Here is an 18,208-nt window from a genome sequence, read left to right on the forward strand (position 1 = left end):
GGAATCAAAAGACTTTAATGATCAAAGTCAAACTTTCCCTGCTGTGTCAAACAGAAGCAAAGCTTCTAAGTAACTGAGATAAATACCATACAGGAATTTTGTTATAAGCTGCCTTTTGTCTGGCATTGTGTATGGAACACTAAGCCATCAGGTTATATGTCTCCTCCAGAAGCCCAAATCAAATATTCTGTCAAAAACCTGGCTGTCTTGAGAGCAAACATGGAATGAAAGAATATTTTATGCTTTCTCGACGTGAATGAAAACTTTATCGGACTCAAGCTTACTTAAGCTTAAAATTCCTAAAACGCTTAAATAGTACTGATATCTACAAGCCGTGCCTACACCAGTGCTTATCAGTCTTCACTGTGCTCTGCAAGATACGGGTGGTAGCTGTGCTAGATCTTAGTGAGGAAAAAGTTGGTTTTGAGAGGTTAGCTAGTCTTCAGATCATACAGCCAAAAGTTGGCAAAGCCAGGGCAAGAATTTCATGCTAACAAGAAACTTTGTCTTCCAAACATCTCTGTGTACTCTGATTCACATGGACTAATGTATTAATGACAGAGGATGACAGATCTATCAGTACTTTTTAATGACCAAGTCTAACACAATTTTTGAGCAAAAGTTCACCATGGGTAAGATACAAATGTATTAATCAAAATGAGGCTCGGTATTTGGGAACAGATCTTCATTTTCTCTGTAGACCATGAACCCCTCTTAGTTCCCAAGAATCTCTGTTCTCAGAGGAGTCTCACCAGATAGTCCCAGCTATCCTGAAACTCAAGATCTTCTGCTGGGATGTGGCACTACTCTTGCCAGCTCAGTCACCTACTATCTCAGTGTCAATGTATGCTTGCTGTGAAGAGGACAGCCATGTGTAAGATGACTCCTAACCCTAAGAGAAAGCTCGGGTTAGGAAGGCTCTGGAAGGCTGAAGGAACGCCCATTCAGAGCCTGCCCCACATGTGGACCATATATATACACCCACCAAACTAGATAAGATGGATGAAGCAAAGAAGTGCAGGCTGACAGGAACTGGATGTAGATCTCTCCTGAGAGACACAGCCAGAATATGGCAAATGCATAGGTGAATGCCATTAGCAAAGCACTGAACCAAGAATGGGACCTCCCCATTGAACGAATCAGAGAAAGGATTGAAAGAGCTTGAAGGGGCTTGAGACCCCATATGAAAAGCAATGCCAACCAACCAGAGCTTCAGGTGACTAAGTCACTACCCAAAGACTGACCCTGGGCTCCAACTGCATAGGTAACAATGAATAGCCCAGTAAGGGCACCAGTGGAAGGGGAAGCCCTGCATCCTGCCACGTTCATCAACCTCCAGTGAATGTGATTGTTGGGGGGAGGGCAGTATTGGAGGAAGGATGGGGAGGGGAACACCCATATAGAGTAGGAGGGGAAAGGTGTTAGGGGGATGTTGGCCTGGAAACCAGGAAAGGGAATATCAATTGAAATGTAAATAAAAAATACCCAATTTAATAAATATTGGAGAAAAAAATGACTCTGGAAACTGGGACCTAGCCAATGATATCAATCCTGTGTTTGCACAAAATACCTAAGCTCAAATTCTCCCAGACTATTTAATTTCCTCAAAAGTCAACAATCAAGAATAAGAGGGAATGGCTAAAAAGAAGTATTAAGATCCACTGAATCATATAACAAGATCTTTGTTCACTGGGGCAAGTATTCATCATTCTAGTCTAGGTTTCTACTGCAATAATGAAGAGAGTTGAGGTTTTCTTCAGTTCTCTATCTCTCTCTCATTCTGTGCACTGTCCACTAGCCACTACCTGTACCCAAGTGTATTCGTGATACTCTGCTGTACTGGCTGGATTTCGTCACCCTGATGCAGACCAGAGAAGAGATTGCCTCAATCACACAGGCCTGAAGGCAAGTCTGGGGGAGGGGCGTTTTCTTGGTTAATGATTGGTGGGAGGAAGAGCAGTTCACTATGGGTGATACCACCGTAGGGTACCATCTCTGGTTGTATAAGAAATCAGGCTGAGTAAGACAGAGAAACCAAGCCAATAATAATGTTCCTCCACAGCTTCTGCTCCCGTTCCTACCTCCTTCTAGGTTCCTGTCTTGCTTTAGCTTGCCTTGGCTCCCCTAATGCTCTGTGTGACCCAAGACAGTAAACCAAATAAACCCTCTCCTCCCCGAGTCTGGTCAGTGTTCGTCCCTTCGGTGACTTGTTATATTCAATTGCTAAGGTTTCTTTTCATTTTTTGAGACAGTCTCATGTAGCTGAGGATAACCTTGAGCTTCTATTCCTCCCGCCTGCACCTCCCAAACACTGGGATACCAGGTGTGATACTAAACCCTGTTTGTATGGCACCAAGGTCAAAACTCTGGCTTTGTGTCCCCAAGGCAAGTGTTCTACCAGCAGAGCTTCAACTCTTGCCCTCAGTTGGTGCTTATAGAAATTATGGTTGCAAATAAAACACACCACAGATGACAAAACTCCAGGCTGAAAAAATGACTCTGCAGGGAAAGCCACTTCACTACAAGAGCTTAGAGCAAACCCAGAATCCACGTGGTAGGGGGAGAACACAAACTCTGACAAACTGGATTCCAACCCAGACACCTCCCCACCAGCTGCCTCCAACCCCCAACTCCCACACAGTAATGTAATTTTAAAAACTGAAACCAATCAGTAATAAGAGACCCTAGAGCCTCAGCCCATCCTACAGCAGGGGTATTGCAGCTGGGAAACCTCATGAATTTGGAAGTGGACAGCTTCAAAGCTTCAAAGAGTAAGAAAATACAAATCATGCAAGAGTGGAGCTAAATAAATGCCTTCTAATGAGACATAAATCAATATCCTGGCGTTTGCCAAAGTGGCTGGTGGGAATCTAAACAGTTAATTTACCCTCCACACTGAGGTAGGTTTGAATGCTCACAGATAGAATTTGTCTCCTAGAAAGAAAAACTGTATCACAATACAGAAGAGCCATGCTGGCCTGCCTGTGACTAATCCCTTCCCAGGAACTACTCTCTTCTCTACCTGAATATGCATATGTTTCAGAAGAGGCATGCAAACATGAATAATGTATGACCTCTGTTGGAGGAAAAGATTCCAGGACTAGGAAAATGTTCTTCTCCTTGGAGGGGTACAGCAAAGCATCCAGAGGGAGCTAGGACCATGATCCTGAGATACTTTAGTTTACAAATGTTGTCCTCAATACTGGGCATGTGTGATGCAATGTTTCAACCCTTAAGACAACGATACTGACAGAATCTGGAGGAAAGAAGCCTAGGAGACAGTGTTAAGTATGGAAACACTGGAATGGGAGGCAAAGCCCACGCTGAAAGTGGAGGTAGCAGAGTTTTCACTCAGAGTAGTGGTAGGATAATTCTGACTTGCATTTTATGTTATTCCATTGTCTGTAGTTTGTCTCATTTTATTAAACGTGAGGCACACCAAATCTGTTAATCACTCTGGTCATGTCTCACGCTGCTCCTTTTTGGCACATGCCTGTGTCTTAAAAATCGTAGTATTTCGAGCACTCAGCCCTCCTTCCAAGGGACCCTAGGTACAACCTGGGGAGAGAGAGTCTTTAAGCTAGAGGGTAAGAGGTTAGAGGAGAAAGGATAGAGGCCAAATGCTAAGTCTGTTCTAGAGTCTAGACTACACAGCGGGTGAGATGGAGACCAAGACCCGGTACGGATCGCAGAACAGGAGGGGACACTTGTATGTAGAACCCTTGGAAATAGGGCAGAGTGCTTGAAATACTATGATTTTTAAAGGCAGAGCCCCTGGACAACAACCGCATCTGGGAAGGACCAACAATCACAGAATATTAGAATGAGAATTGTTACCTGCATAGCCATGAGAAGCTGCTGTGCGTGTGCATGTGTGTTCCCATGTGTCTGTGCAAAAAGCATGTGAGGAGAAAGTTGTGTTTCCCTACTAGACCCATAAAGGCCTTCATAAACGTGCGTGCATGGGTGCGCGCGCGCGCGCGCTCGCACACACACACACAGACACACACACACACACACACACACACACACACAAACACTGTCATCCATTCACTCTGGTTCTTCACTGTCTTCTTTGATGCTTTCCAGAAATATCAAAATTGCAGGAGAAGGGCAGAGTGAGCTGTAACCGGAGTGACTGATAAAATGAACCAAATACAAACAACCAGGTAACATGAAATCCAAGTAAGAAACACCCTATCTACTCTGCATAAGAGATCACCCCTGTATCCATACTTCAGAGCAGTATTGACTATGGCTCGGCCATTTAACTCTGACATAAGCACCTTTCATAATTTCGGTAAGACTATTGTTAAAACTGGGAAGATAATTATACTTACCGCCTATAAGTTGAGAGAGTTTTAATTAAGATAATATCTGCAAGTGTTTTATCACAATGCTCTGCAGATAAAGTGATCAGCAAATTTTTGCTCTGTCACTCTATCTGCCCACGATCTATTTTGACTGAGAAGCAACTAAGGGAAGCCACAAAGTAACTACTGTGGGCTAAGCTGGTATTGCAAAATACAAAGACAAAAGAGCCCACATGAAGTCAATAGTCTCATAGGAGCACCAACTGGACAGACACCTGAAGAATAGCCTATTGCACCACTAGCAGAATAACCCACTGGGGAGACTAAGAAATGGATTTGTCTCTGGCAACACTGTGGGTATACCAGTCAGCATGATTTCTGGTGATGGTGCCAGGAGAAACCTGAGGTGACTAAAAGCCTCATCTACCTCCCCCCCATTATATTACTCATAATTTAGTCCTTAACAATACCTGTTTGAAAGACTGAATCATGATGCCTCCTCTCCAGAAATCATTAACCTGAAAAGCGTCCACTGAGGCAGTTAGTTATGACTGGATATTTTTATGTAGCCCCAAGAACAATATTTTTCAAAGCAAGCCCCAGTAGTTCTGCAAAAACATATAATCACTGCTGGTTCTGGTTTCTATGCCTGACAGATAGTGTAGGAAAAAGAAAGAATCTTTTAAATCTTGGACAGCCTGAAGCTCCAGAGGTCCAGCTTAGCACTTGGTTTTCAAGCAGCGCCTTTCTTAGAAGCTACAAAAGGTTATTATCAAATGGTTTCTGGCCACTAGAGATAGTGTCTCTCCTAAATGTCCTTCCAGTGCATAGCACAGTCACACACTCCACATTACTCACTAGAGATTCTTCACCGACTGCTCACTGTTAGTCAGGCTGAAATACAGGGCTTTTCTCTTCAGGTCATCTGTTCCCCTTGGCAGAAGCCCACCTTAGCAGGAAGCTGCAGCTGGACACTGTAGGATTCTTTGGGGTGAGTTCCAAAAACTGAAGACCATTGGGAGGATAGAGAAAGAGGGCATAGGAATCACATTCATTGGGCTGGAGAGATGGCTCAGTGGTTAAGAGCACCCGACTGCTCTTCTAGAGGTCATGAGTTCAATTCCCAGCAACCGCATGGTGGCTCACAACCATCTATAAAGAGATCCGATGCCCTCTTCTGGTGTATCTGAAGACAGCTACAGTGTACTTATATATAATAAATAAATAAATCTTTAAAAAAAAAAAAAAAGGAATCACATTCATCAGATGCCAGAACGGCCTGGAGAGTGTTCAGCTGTGGACAAAAAGGAATTGCAGACACCCTTAAACAAAGAAATAAATAAAAGAAGAAAATCAGAACACACGTAAGGTGTTCCAACAAGGGGGCGGAGGCCAGATCCTTTTTCGGATATCCCCATGTTGGTTTTGAACATAATCTCGAATCTCCTCGTCAAATTACAAATATAATTTTGTAAACCATGTGTTATTTTTTTTAATCTTTTCTACCAATTTAGATCAATAGTTAAATAATGCATAAATGAAACACTGGTTTAAAATCTTTAGGGCTGCAGGGAAGAGGATGAAGAAGAACTAACACTAAGGATATTTGAAAAAGCCATATGAAGGGCCAGAGAGACAGACAGTTACAGGCTGCTCTTCCACGGGTCCTGGGTTCAATTCCCACCACCTACTCACCCATGGTAACTCACCCCTGCTTGTAACTTCAGTTCCAGGACTTCTGACAGCCTCACACAGACATACAAGTAGGTAAAATGTCCAAGAACATTAAAATTAAAAAGCCATATGAAAAGCTACTTGCCAACTTACAACAAACGTTTAAAGGGAATTGACTTACAAGGTGGATAATTCTCCTTCCATTGGCTACAAGTTCTCAAAAAGTCCAGAGCCAGATGTAGGACATCTCACTCTCAAGTTGTTGGTCGAGGATGTCACAGAGATGATACCAGAGTTGTCAATTCTCGTTGCTCAGGGCTACCCATCAGAATGTGATGGTAAGATCCTATAGCTGATGACACCACACAAGTAGGTCAAAGAACTTGAAGAAATCACACAGACCTTCCTGCACAGTACTTAGCAGGAAGCTTCCACCCCTGCTAGCTACCCTTTATGATGCTAGAAGATGCTATGCATACTATTCTCACTCCACTGTGACTACTCAGGGCTACATAACAAAAGCCCTGGCAAGATGTACTCATGGGTGCGCCACAAATGGCAGGAATATTATGAGGATCACCAATCGTTTTCTGGGTGGATTTAAGGTCTGCACTACAAGAGGAAACTTTTGCCTGGCATTGTAAATCTGGTCAAGAAACCATGGCGGAGAGGCTCATAAGCCCTGGGAATGAACCATAACTACTATTTTCTTAAATGGATATATAATATCAAACTATACCAGTTACAAGCTCATAGATTAACACAGCTCTCGGTGGTCATTGGGGGAGCATCTTCATACAGTGGATGGTAGTTAATACACATTCATAACTAGTCCGACTATTGAGAATGAACTCTCTGTGGAGAGCTCAGCCACAGATGCTCCCACCGTACCAAGTTCCCTCAAGGCTCAGGGAATATTGGAAAGAAAAGAGGTGGAAAGAGTTTAAGAGAAAAAAGTCGGAAGGAATTGGATCAAAACAATGACATGTGCTCATGATATGGCCGTTGAACTCCCAAACTCAGTGCAGTTGGTGTCCAGCAGAAGAGCAAACCACTCAACATTCCAGCACGGATGTGGTAGGGCACTGAAGCCCCTGCCTGCAGCTGAGAAGATTCTGACAGTTGAGAACTGCTAGGGGAGGGTTTTCTTTAGGGGTATGGTCCCTAGTGAGTGGACCATGCTGCAGTGGTGGCCCCTCACCCATGAGTAGGCTTCACTGTATTCAAGGGATTATTAGAGCAAATACAGGGGGTGAAGTGGATATACTGAAATATACTGTATCAATGTATGAAATTCTCAACAATTAACATTAAAACAGTTTATTTAAAAGTGTGAAGGTTGTAAGCTTCTCCAGTCCAAACTCTTTTGAGAGTTCTGGACAAGGAACAAAATTGACTTGCTCATTCCTATACCCTCAGTTTTTATTTTGTGTCTGAACGTCTTTCACAACCATATATCATATTAGCATCCATGCATGCACCCACCCATGCATCATCCATCGATGCATCCATCCATCCATGCATCCATTCAACCATCCATGCATCCAGCAAGCCATGCATCCATCCATCTATGCATCCATCTATCCATCCATGCATCCAACATCCATGCATCCATCCGTCTATTCATCTATCTATCCATCCATCCATCCATCTATGCATCCATTCAGCATGCATCCAGCAAGCCATGCATCCATCCATCTATGCATCCATCCATCCATCCATCAATGCATCCATCCAGCATGCATCCTGCCAGCCAACCATGCATCCATCCATGCATCCATGCATCCAGCATGCATCCAGCATGCATCCTGCCAGCCAACCATGCATCCATCCATGCATCCATGCATGCAGCAAGCCATGCATCCATCCATCTATGCATCCATCCATCCATCCATCTATGCATCCATCCAGCATGCATCCAGCCAGCCAGCCATGCATCCATCCTTCCATGCATCCAGAAAGCCATGCATCCATCCATCTATGTATCCATCCATCCATCCATCCATCCATCCATCCATCCATCAATCTATTCATCCATCCAGCATGCATCCAGCCAGCCAGCCATGCATCCAGCCAGCCAGCCATGCATCCAACATCCATGCATCCAGCAAGACATGCATCCATCCATCTATGCATCCACCCATTGCCTACTGCTGGCAACACTCAGTCAGGAAGCAGTCAGGAACATCCTTACTGATCTCACAGCCAAACTCCCTTTCCTCTTCAATCTCTTTACAACATGAGTTATCTTGTCACATGGCAGATGAAGAAAGAGACCCAGGGGCTTGCTTAAGGTCGGGCAATGATTAATGGTGGAAACCAGCTAGACCCAACAGCTCATCCCCTGCAATAGACAGTCATCTGAACTCTACCAAACAAGCCATTCCAGGACACCTGCTCTGACCCAATCTCCCTTCCCTGAATCAGCTCCACTAAGCCCTCCACACAGTGTTTAAGGGTCCCCACTCCTACTAAGTGCTTTGATGCTGTGTCCATATTTCCCTGCCCCAAGAAAATCCTAACCAGCAAGCACTGCCTCCTGGGGGTCGAGGACTGTGATTCCCTGCGGAACCCCTTCCATCCTTCAGCACCCACTATGTTGGTTTTCCAGTATGTATTTGGCTCCCGTTAGTTGTCTGGTTTGGCTTTGGCCTCCACTCACTAACCCATCTGAATAGTAATTCATCGGGGTTGGGTACCCGCTAACCGAACATTATGTTTGATACTGCAGTCAGGACAGAGCCAAAAAACTATGCCCCAAGAGCCTGAATTATAGGAGAGAGAAACAGCCAGGACTGGAATTTTAGGAGAGTGACTGGGGACAGGCATGGTGGCAGAGGCCACAGAAAAAGGGGGGTGTCCAGGACATCAGAGTGGGGGTAGGGTAGCATCACAGTGGCAGCCAATGAATGAAGATAAACACTGTGGGAGCCAAAGCAGACCTAGTTGAGAGTTGGAGTCTGAATTAACACCAGGGTGACTGTGAAATTACTCCCTGATATTTCATTTAATCACTTTCAAAGGGACCTTTTCTGCCATTACCACCTTCTTCCACCAAAGAATTAGTTAAGGGATGCTCCATTGTCTTAGACACTGTAGTTGGCTTCTCTCACTAGATAATATATGCTTTACAATTTAATAGGGTGCTGGGGAGACATTTATCTTACAAATAATCACTTTATAAAGAAGGTGGATGACAAGAAGGAAAAGAAATCACTTGCTGGTATCATTACCTCTTCATTTTGCTACACAAGACAAACTGACACAGCAAGAACCTCAAAACTGAATACAAGGAACGAATGTGTCCTTGTGTTTTTTTCTGTCTTGTTCTAGAACATCTCAAATGTTACTTTTACCTTTCTGACACATAATGCTAAAGTACAGCTTTGAGGTTTGGGTAATAAGACAAAGAAATGCAGATATTAATATGGTTTCAAGAAAAAAAAAAAAAAAACCTCTGCAGCTCCTCTGTATTCTCTAAATGGAAGAGTCTGCTTACCTTCCTTGTTTTTCAAAAAAAAGTTCATGAATTCAGTCCCCACATTCTACATTTGTTGCGGCTGTAGTCCTCAAGTATGTCATCAGCGGGGCTTGACCCTCAACAGAAAGGTCAAAACCTCTAAGTTTCCAACTCAGGTACACACAGAACATGCGTCATCCATCATCAGTCAGGGTAGGGCCAGAGGCTGCCAAAGCTTTATTTCAGTCACAACAAAGTTCAAGTAGGAGATAAAAAGCCGAACTAATAATCCCATCCTTAAATAACCAACTGTGGAGGCTCCTGGTATGGTGGCCACAATCAACATCACAAGATAAGGGAGAACCAAGGTTCTAAATTTAGAGAAATTCCATATGATAAGGGCTGTCTATATGTGGAGATCAGAAGGCAGTGGGGAGGAGGTCTGGGAAGAAGTGAGGAGGCTGTGATGGGAGAGCCTGTCTTTTAACTTGGAGATCTGCACATGTAGTGCCTTATTTGCTCTATGTCTTTTCTGTGTCACCTTTTGGCGAAGCACTCACTTCAGATGGCAAGTTTTTAATTTCCTCATCCCCACTAAAAGAGGCAAATAACAGAGGAGAAAACAACAAAAACTTCCTTTTAATATAGTTTATGATCCCAAAGTACATTCCGGAAGAGTTGAGCTGCTTGAAATCTGCCACACATGAACCCCTTGTCAGGGCTACAGACTTCCACACAGAATCACTAAGAGGCCACTTCATAGGCTTTGAAGAGCCTCTCCTTAGAGACACCCTCTGTCTGACTCTTTTCCAAAGGGAAAGGCCCTCACATTCCCAGAGACAAGTTTTCCAAGAGTCCTCCACACAGGTTCTGAAGGTAAGCCCTCAGTTGCACTGCCAAAACCTGTACAAGAGTCATTGCCTCCCAACCTCCCCAAAGAGAAAGAGAGAGTGCCAGCTAGGAGAGGAGCTCTCCACAGCGTGCAGAGCAGTACAAAGAGGATCAGGTCAGAGTTGCCCTGAGTTGCAGAGTTGCTGCAAGGTCTCCAGTTTCCTGTTCAGACAGAAAACCAGAAGGGTTCTCAAACATACCATCCAACAAGGGTAAAACATCAACCAGCAGAATGTCAATTTTACAACAAGGGATTTGTCTATTCAGCCTTGCCAAAATGATAACAAAATAAGAAATGAGGTGATTCCTTCCTGGGGGACAAAGTTCAATGCTCAGTCTTCCTTGAGGACACATTCTCTGGAGATGTAAGGCCACTGATTCTGGCCTCCGATGTTTGGTGTGAACACCAACCACCACTTTGTATGTTACTTTTTCCCCATTCCCGTGGGGACACTGATGTGCTTGGGGTGTTCCAAATTCACCCTGGTACTGCAGAGTTAAGAGAATGCCTAATGCTTTCACGATGGCATAGTGTATCCTCCTTCATATGTAGTCTTCAAGGACACCTACGCAGTTCTCTTCAACCCATTCATATATCTAGTTATTCTTTATCCTCTCTGTCTTCACTGACATGTGGTAAATTACACATGTACCGTTTCTGTGGACTCTAGCTCCATAAATTAAAAGCTCCAGCTAAATCCAAAGTTCTTGATCAACAACTGTCACCTCTGCACCAACTCAACACCCACCATTCCATGTTAAAGCATCCAGGGACCAGCTGTGATGCATACTATTAGCTGTCAATCTGACGCTATCTACAACCATCCAGGAAACAGGCACCAGGCATGTCACTGATAAAGTATCTTGATTAGATTAATTAAGGAGGGAAGCCCCACCCTAAATATAGACACCACCATTCCCTGGGCTCAGGCTTGCACTGCATACAAAGAAGAAAGAAAGCTTAGAAACAACACCCATCTTTCTCTGCTTCCTGGCTACAGATACAGTGTTTCCGTCCTTTTCTGAAGCAATTTCCATGCTCCTATCCCTCTCCCAGAATGCAGCCCAGACTAGGGCAAGCTCTCCTACCACTCACCCTCGGTTCCCATTCCTGTGGTCCTTCCAACCCAAATGAAATTCCTCATCAACAAAAACCTTCGACATACTATCTAACTCAGTTCTAGATAACACCCTCCTCCCCAGTGAGAACACAACAGCCTTCCCCTGACACCAAAAACACACAGAGCAACAATGACAACGACAACCACAACCACAACAACAACAACAAAAAACGGTACCCATCATTACTCAGATCTTCCGGCCATAACCTCTTTGCTCTATGAAGTGACAGTTTAAAAAATCTCAGATTAATTAAATGAACAAACACTTTATTTGTTCATTTTTGTAATGCAGTTGCACCATGCCATTCTTGCATGCCAGGTAGAACACTCTGTCACACACAATGTGAACATCTGGAGGGAATGAAGAGAGCAGAAACATTTCACACTGTAAATATGTTATTCCTCTGCTGTCATTTCCAGTGACTAATATTAATATTACTATATGAGATATAAGAAAACTATGTAGAGATCACAGAATGTTCCAGGCAAAGGAGATTGGTGTGTGCCAAAATCTACCTCAAAAATAAAAAACAAAATCTATCAAAGCAAGAGTTCAATCCCAGGGTCTTCAAAGTATTCAGAAGAGCCTTCCACAGGAGTAATTGAAAACACATTTTGTGCTCAAAACCTCATCGAATGGAACAAATCCTGAAGACCATTCAGTCTATGGCAATATCTGAAGAACAATATGGATGTTTGGAAAAGTTAAAAAACAAGAAAGCTACAGAATTTTCCCCACCAAATTCCCCTACAAAAAGATAAGAAAAACAAAGGGGAAAAAAACCAAGACAGTAATTTGGAAAACCCTCCGTTTAGAAAGTACTTATAGAGAGGGCCAGAGAAGGCTCAAAAGGTAAATAAATCCCTTGCCTTGAAATCCAAGTTCAGTTCCAGGAACCCATGTAAAAGGAGAGAACTGGTACCGGGAGGATCTCCTCCCAATCTCTGCATGTGCACCCTGCTACATGCACACATAAATCATACAAAACCACATACCATACTTGTCCTACACACATACCATACACACACATACATGCAGCAATGTGTAGACTTATGACCCATGTGCATAAACACAATTTTAAAAATTTAAAGAGAAGTCTGATGGTGTGAACAAACAGACTATTTAACAGTTGTCTAAGTAGTTTGCCCTTCGACCCTTACTAAGGTCACCAGAAATTCTGTGGCTCAGGTAGTAGAGTGCCTGGTCAGCCTGTACTCTCAGTCAAATCCCCATCAAATGGGTAGGGTGTGATGCTGCACACCCACTATCTCAGCACAGGTCAGTCAGGTCAAAAGGATCAGAGATTCAAGAGCATTCCTGAGTGTTCTGTATTCTCTTAGTGGCCAGTCTCTGATCCACATTTTTATCTTTAAGCCATTAAATACAGCATTTCAAACTGTGGTGAAGTGCTAAATTGCTTAAAACATAAAAATGTAACATTTTGATGATCCTTTTTTAGTTATCATTTTATGTGTAAAGGTATTTTTGCTTGCTTGTATGTCTCTACACCACATTCTTGCCTGGTAATGACAGAGGCTAGAAGAGAGCATTGGGTACTCCTCTACTAGAGTTAAAGAGAGTTGTGAATCACCATGTGGGTGCTGGCAGTGGAGCCCACCATAGTCCTCTGAGAGAGAAGCCAGTGCCCTTGGCTGCTCAGCCATCTCTTTGGTCCCAACCATTTTTACATGGCTTGTTCAGTAACATTAATACAGTGTGCAACACTGGAAAAAATTTCCTGAACAAAACACCAATGGCTTATGCTCTAAGATCAAGAATCGACAAATGGGATCTCATTAAACTGCAAAGCTTCTGTAAGGCAAAGGACACTGTGGTTAGGACAAAATGGCAACCAACAGATTGGGAAAAGATCTTTACCAATCCTACAAGAGATAGAGGCCTTATATCCAAAATATACAAAGAACTCAAGAAGTTAGACCGCACGGAGTCAAATAACCCTATTAAAAAATGGGGTTCAGAGCTAAACAAAGAATTCACAGTTGAGGAATGCCGAATGGCTGAGAAACACCTAAAGAAATGTTCAACATCTTTAGTTATAAGGGAAATGCAAATCAAAACAACCCTGAGATTTCACCTCACACCAGTGAAAATGGCTAAGATCAAAAACTCAGGTGACAGCAAATGCTGGCGAGGATGTGGAGAAAGAGGAACACACCTCCATTGTTGGTGGGATTGCAGACTGGTACAACCATTCTGGAAATCAGTCTGAGGTTCCTCAGAAAATTGGTCATTGAACTGCCTAAGGATCCAGCTATACCTCTCTTGTGCATATACCCAAAAGATGCCCCAACATATAAAAAAGACACGTGCTCCACTATGTTCATCACAGCCTTATTTATAATAGCCAGAAGCTGGAAAGAACCCAGATGCCCTTCAACAGTTGAATGGATACAGAAAATGTGGTACATCTACACAATGGAATATTACTCAGCTATCAAAAACAATGACTTTATGAAATTCGTAGGCAAATGAAGGGAACTGGAAAATATCATTCTGAGTGAGGTAACCTAATCACAGAAAAACACACTTGGTATGCACTCATTGATAAGTGGCTATTAGCCCAAATGCTTGAATTACCCTAGATGCCTAGAACAAATGAAACTCAAGACGGATGATCCAAATGTGAATGCTTCACTCCTTCTCTAAAAGGGGAACAAGGATACCCTTGGCAGGGAATAGAGAGGCAAAGATTAAAACAGACACAGAAGGAACACCCATTCAGAGCCTGCCCCACATGTGGCCCATGCATATACAGCCATCCAATAGGCAAGATGGATGAAGCAAAGAAGTGCAGACCGACAGGAGCCGGATGTAGATCTCTCCTGAGAGACACAGCCAGAATACAGCAAACACAGAGGCGAATGCCAGCAGCAAACCACTGAATTGAGAATAGGACCCCCGTTGAAGGAATCAGAGAAAGAACTGGAGGACCTTGAGGGGGCTCGAGACCCCATATGTACAACAATGCCAAGCAACCAGAGCTTCCAGGGACTAAGCCACTACGTAAAGACTATACATGGACTGACCCTGGACTCTGACCTCATAGGTAGCAATGAATAAATATCCTAGTAAGAGCACCAGTGGAAGGGGAAGCCCTGGGTCCTGCTAAGACTGAACCCCCAGTGAAAAAGATTGTTGGGGGGAGGGCAACAAGGCGGGGGAGGATGGGGAGGGGAACACCCATAAAAAAGTGGAGGGGGGAGGGGAATGATTGCCCGGAAACCGGGAAAGGGAATAACACTCGAAATGTATATAAGAAATACTCAAGTTAATAAAAATAAAATAAAATAAAATAAAATAAAATAAAATGAAAAACCTAAAAAAAAAAAAATACAGTGTCCAACTGACATTACCACCATTCGTCAGTAAATCCCTTTCATCTTGACCTAGGATGCTCCTTTTATCACCCCAGTCCCAAAACACACTCTCCTATTTTCAGTATCTCCTAAATACTTGAAGTATCTGGTCTGAGTGGGATGGTAGAGCAGTTTAACTTTACAAATGACTGCTTTTCTTAGCATCTTGTTCTCCTGACTATGCTGTTGCACATCCTAAATTTCCTAAGTTTAAATAATATTTCATATGTGTATGTGGCATGTTTTGTTTTTTGATCGTATATCAATGTATATTTGGGATTGCTTTCACCTTTTAGCTACTATGAATGCTGCTGTTGGGAATACATGTGTACAGATAAAGGTTTCACTGTGAGCAAGTGGACCATGACATCAGACAGAAGAACTCAGAAGGTTTAGTGATCTCAAACACCATGAATCTCAGAATTGATAACGGTAGGAATGAGGCCATTGGCTGCTCTAGAACATGTAACCAGGACACCACACTGAGAAGACCACGACTATTAGTCACGTAGGAAAAACACCTGGAATCCTTCCCCATGAAGTAGAGCATCACTAGCTTCTCAAACTGATCCAGTGGGAAGCATCTTCCCTTGGATCCCACTCTACTCCTCCAAATGTATATTTCCTATTCACATTTAATAAACTACAGAAGCTACGTTACCTAGAGTAATCGGAGAGTGTCTGTTTTACTGAGCTGTAACTCTTGGGGAAGAGCTTTCTCTCCAGAAGCTGTCATCAGAAGCTTTCATCTGGACCTTGGCGCAGCCTCCTGCCATCAGCAAAGCCTACTGCTGCTAATGCCACCCTGGCACTGGCACTGGCACTGGCACTGCCACAGTAGCAGAGGAGACCCAGGACCCTGGATAGCTCTCATGTATTGTCCTCCCAAACCTCCCCGCTTTCCTTGTAAGAGCTGTTAACACTCTGCCCATTTCCTGCCAGACCAGAGACCCCGGGAAGGAACTCAACCCATTTTCACCAAAGGCCACATCTACTTTGAGTTTGGGTCTATACTCAGAAGTGGACATAGATAATGTAGTGCTGTAGTAATGCTTTTGATTTCTGCCATATTTTTTCCCACAGTAGGAGCATCATTAAATCCTCTGGCCTATTTCCCCTATTGGGAGATGAAAGTAAGAGGATCAGGAATTCTGGCTATTTGGGTTACATAGAGTCTGACTCAAGGGAAAAAAGGGCTGAGGCTAGAGTTAAGTGGTAGAGCACTTGCTTAGGGCACACATGACACTGGATTCAATACTTAGATTATGCCCACGCCCTGAACCCCAGTACCCATCCATTTGGGTGTGAGGAGGCCTCTCCTAGGGGTTTTGTATGATTGGTGACTGGGAGCATATTTTCCTGTGCTTATTGGCCATCCATACATCAAACTTGTTAGATTACTTTTTCAGTGATGATAAAATTAGTTTTAAGTAGCCTATATTTTCATCTCTTTTTTTTTTAGATCCAATTGGTAAGATATAATTGCTCACTTAAACATACAAAGCCCGGCACTATCCATCTCTTGAGAACATTAATAACAACCTGTAAATACACAAGGCAGAATCTTAACATCACCTGCCATCTTGTCCTGCCACGGCTTCTCAGTCCCCTCTCCTCCGGCCTGACTCCTCTTCTCTCCCGTAGTCTGCTCCTCTTCCTTCAAACTTCTCTCCAGCCCATCCTTCCTTCTCCTCCAATGACAGGTCTCCTTCTATCCTGTACCTGCCTCACCTGAGACATCATCCTACATTTCACACTTTTTGTCTAATAAACAAAAAAATTTTTTTCTCTCAAATATAAGCTGAGCACAACTGATATCATTTTGTAATTAAGAGCATAAAATATACCTAACACCCAGTCCAACACCATATCAGTTAAACAGAATATTTAGTTATCCATTCCAGCTTAAGAAAGGCTTAAAATCTGTACTATATCTTGGCTGGCTTGTATACTATCTGATAACTATCAAATAAAAAATGTATATTTAGAGTTACACAGCCTGATAGGCTATGAGACTATAATGTCTTCAACCCCGTCAGAAATCTGGGAATGACAAATATCTGTACACATAGGAAGCCTATCATGCTTCCAGAACTGAGAGATTGCAAAGATATGATTCCAGCCTAGTTACCAAATGAGATTATGACAGTTCAATTCAATCTAGCTAATTCCTCCCTGTTAAATTACAACCAATTTTAAATTCCTCATAAAAACAATTTTAGAATAACCACTTTCAGCCCCCCAACATACAGGGAATTGGGGCGACGACTCCTCCATAACTTCTTCAAGCTGTACATGGGCGTTGAGGTATCCTTGGGGGTAGGAGGTAGGAAGAATGAAACAAATGCTGTAGTGGATGTGTCCTGACTGGACCCAGCTGAAAGTCCTTGAGACCAGGATTCCAAGTAGGTAGGCACGCTCTGTAAAATACAACTCTCAAGAAAAAGTTTACAATCGTTATACCTTTTTGTTTGATTCTCCTGAGTAAATATTTCAGGTGGTCTACCTCTATCAAATCTGATCAGTATGACTCTGTGAGGTTTCCAGAGCCTAATCACAGGTTTTAAAAACACAAAGACAAAATCTTTCTCCCAAAATACTGTGTTCCTTAGTCTGAAACCAGAAAAGCTTGTATCTTGCACTCTCTCCCAGATTAATAATATAATCATAAAACTCAAAGTCACACCCATCATGAATATTAAACAATTTTTTTAAAAAAGGAAGTAAGCTAAACAATGAGCCTGATAGGCTTTTGTACTCTGTGATATCGGGAAATTATCCCAAAGTACCCGTGGAGCCCATGTTAAGAGAATTAGAGCTTCCTGTTGTGGTATATATGCAAAGTAACCACAAACCCTCGCTAGCCGGCATCAACGAGCCATAAGGCCTTTAGCGGTGTAATCCATAAAACAAACCAAATACCTTTTATCAATTCCAGTATCAATAAGCAACACATCAAACCAGGACTTTAGTCCAAAATATCTCAATCAGCTAAGCTCTCTACCCGGAGCCACGGATTTTTCTTTAACCTTAATAACTTCTAAAATATATGCCTGCATTCACTCTCCTTGGTGTTACAGACATTAATCACATCTCTCTACTTGGAGTTAGTGACTAATTTTTCCCTATCTAAGTTCCGAACCATAGATGAAAATCTCCTTGTGATTCGGGTGATCTCTTTACTCCCCTTAAAACAAACTTAAACACCTTCTATCAATTCTAATACCAATAAACAACTTAAAACTCGGGAATTTAACCCAAAATATCTCAATCTGTTAAGCTCTCTACCCGGAGCCACAGATTTTTCTTTAACCTTAATAACTTCTAAAATATATGCCTGCATTCACTCTCCTTGGTGTTACAGACATTTC

General features: G+C 42.8%; 1 protein-coding gene and 1 pseudogene across 3 annotated transcripts in view; one reads left to right on the forward strand and one right to left on the reverse strand.

Annotated features, from left to right (window-relative positions):
- The window catches only part of LOC148001994 (uncharacterized), a 741,081-nt pseudogene that overhangs the window by 123,086 nt on the left and 599,787 nt on the right, over positions 1-18,208 (forward strand). The window lies entirely within an intron of this gene.
- LOC148001996 (uncharacterized) overlaps positions 1-18,208 on the reverse strand; it is a 101,938-nt gene that overhangs the window by 23,233 nt on the left and 60,497 nt on the right. The window contains exon 2 of one of the 2 annotated variants that reach the window (XM_087579623.1): positions 17,088-17,272. The exons of the other annotated variant lie outside the window; for it this stretch is intronic. Within the exon in view, the coding sequence (XP_087435749.1) occupies positions 17,088-17,272 (185 nt within the window). The remainder of the gene's footprint in view (positions 1-17,087; positions 17,273-18,208) is intronic. 2 annotated transcript variants of the gene reach the window in all.

Source organism: Rattus norvegicus, chromosome 12 (assembly GCF_021556685.1).
Source record: "Rattus norvegicus strain SHRSP/BbbUtx chromosome 12, alternate assembly SHRSP_T2T, whole genome shotgun sequence".
NCBI lineage: Eukaryota > Metazoa > Chordata > Mammalia > Rodentia > Muridae > Rattus > Rattus norvegicus.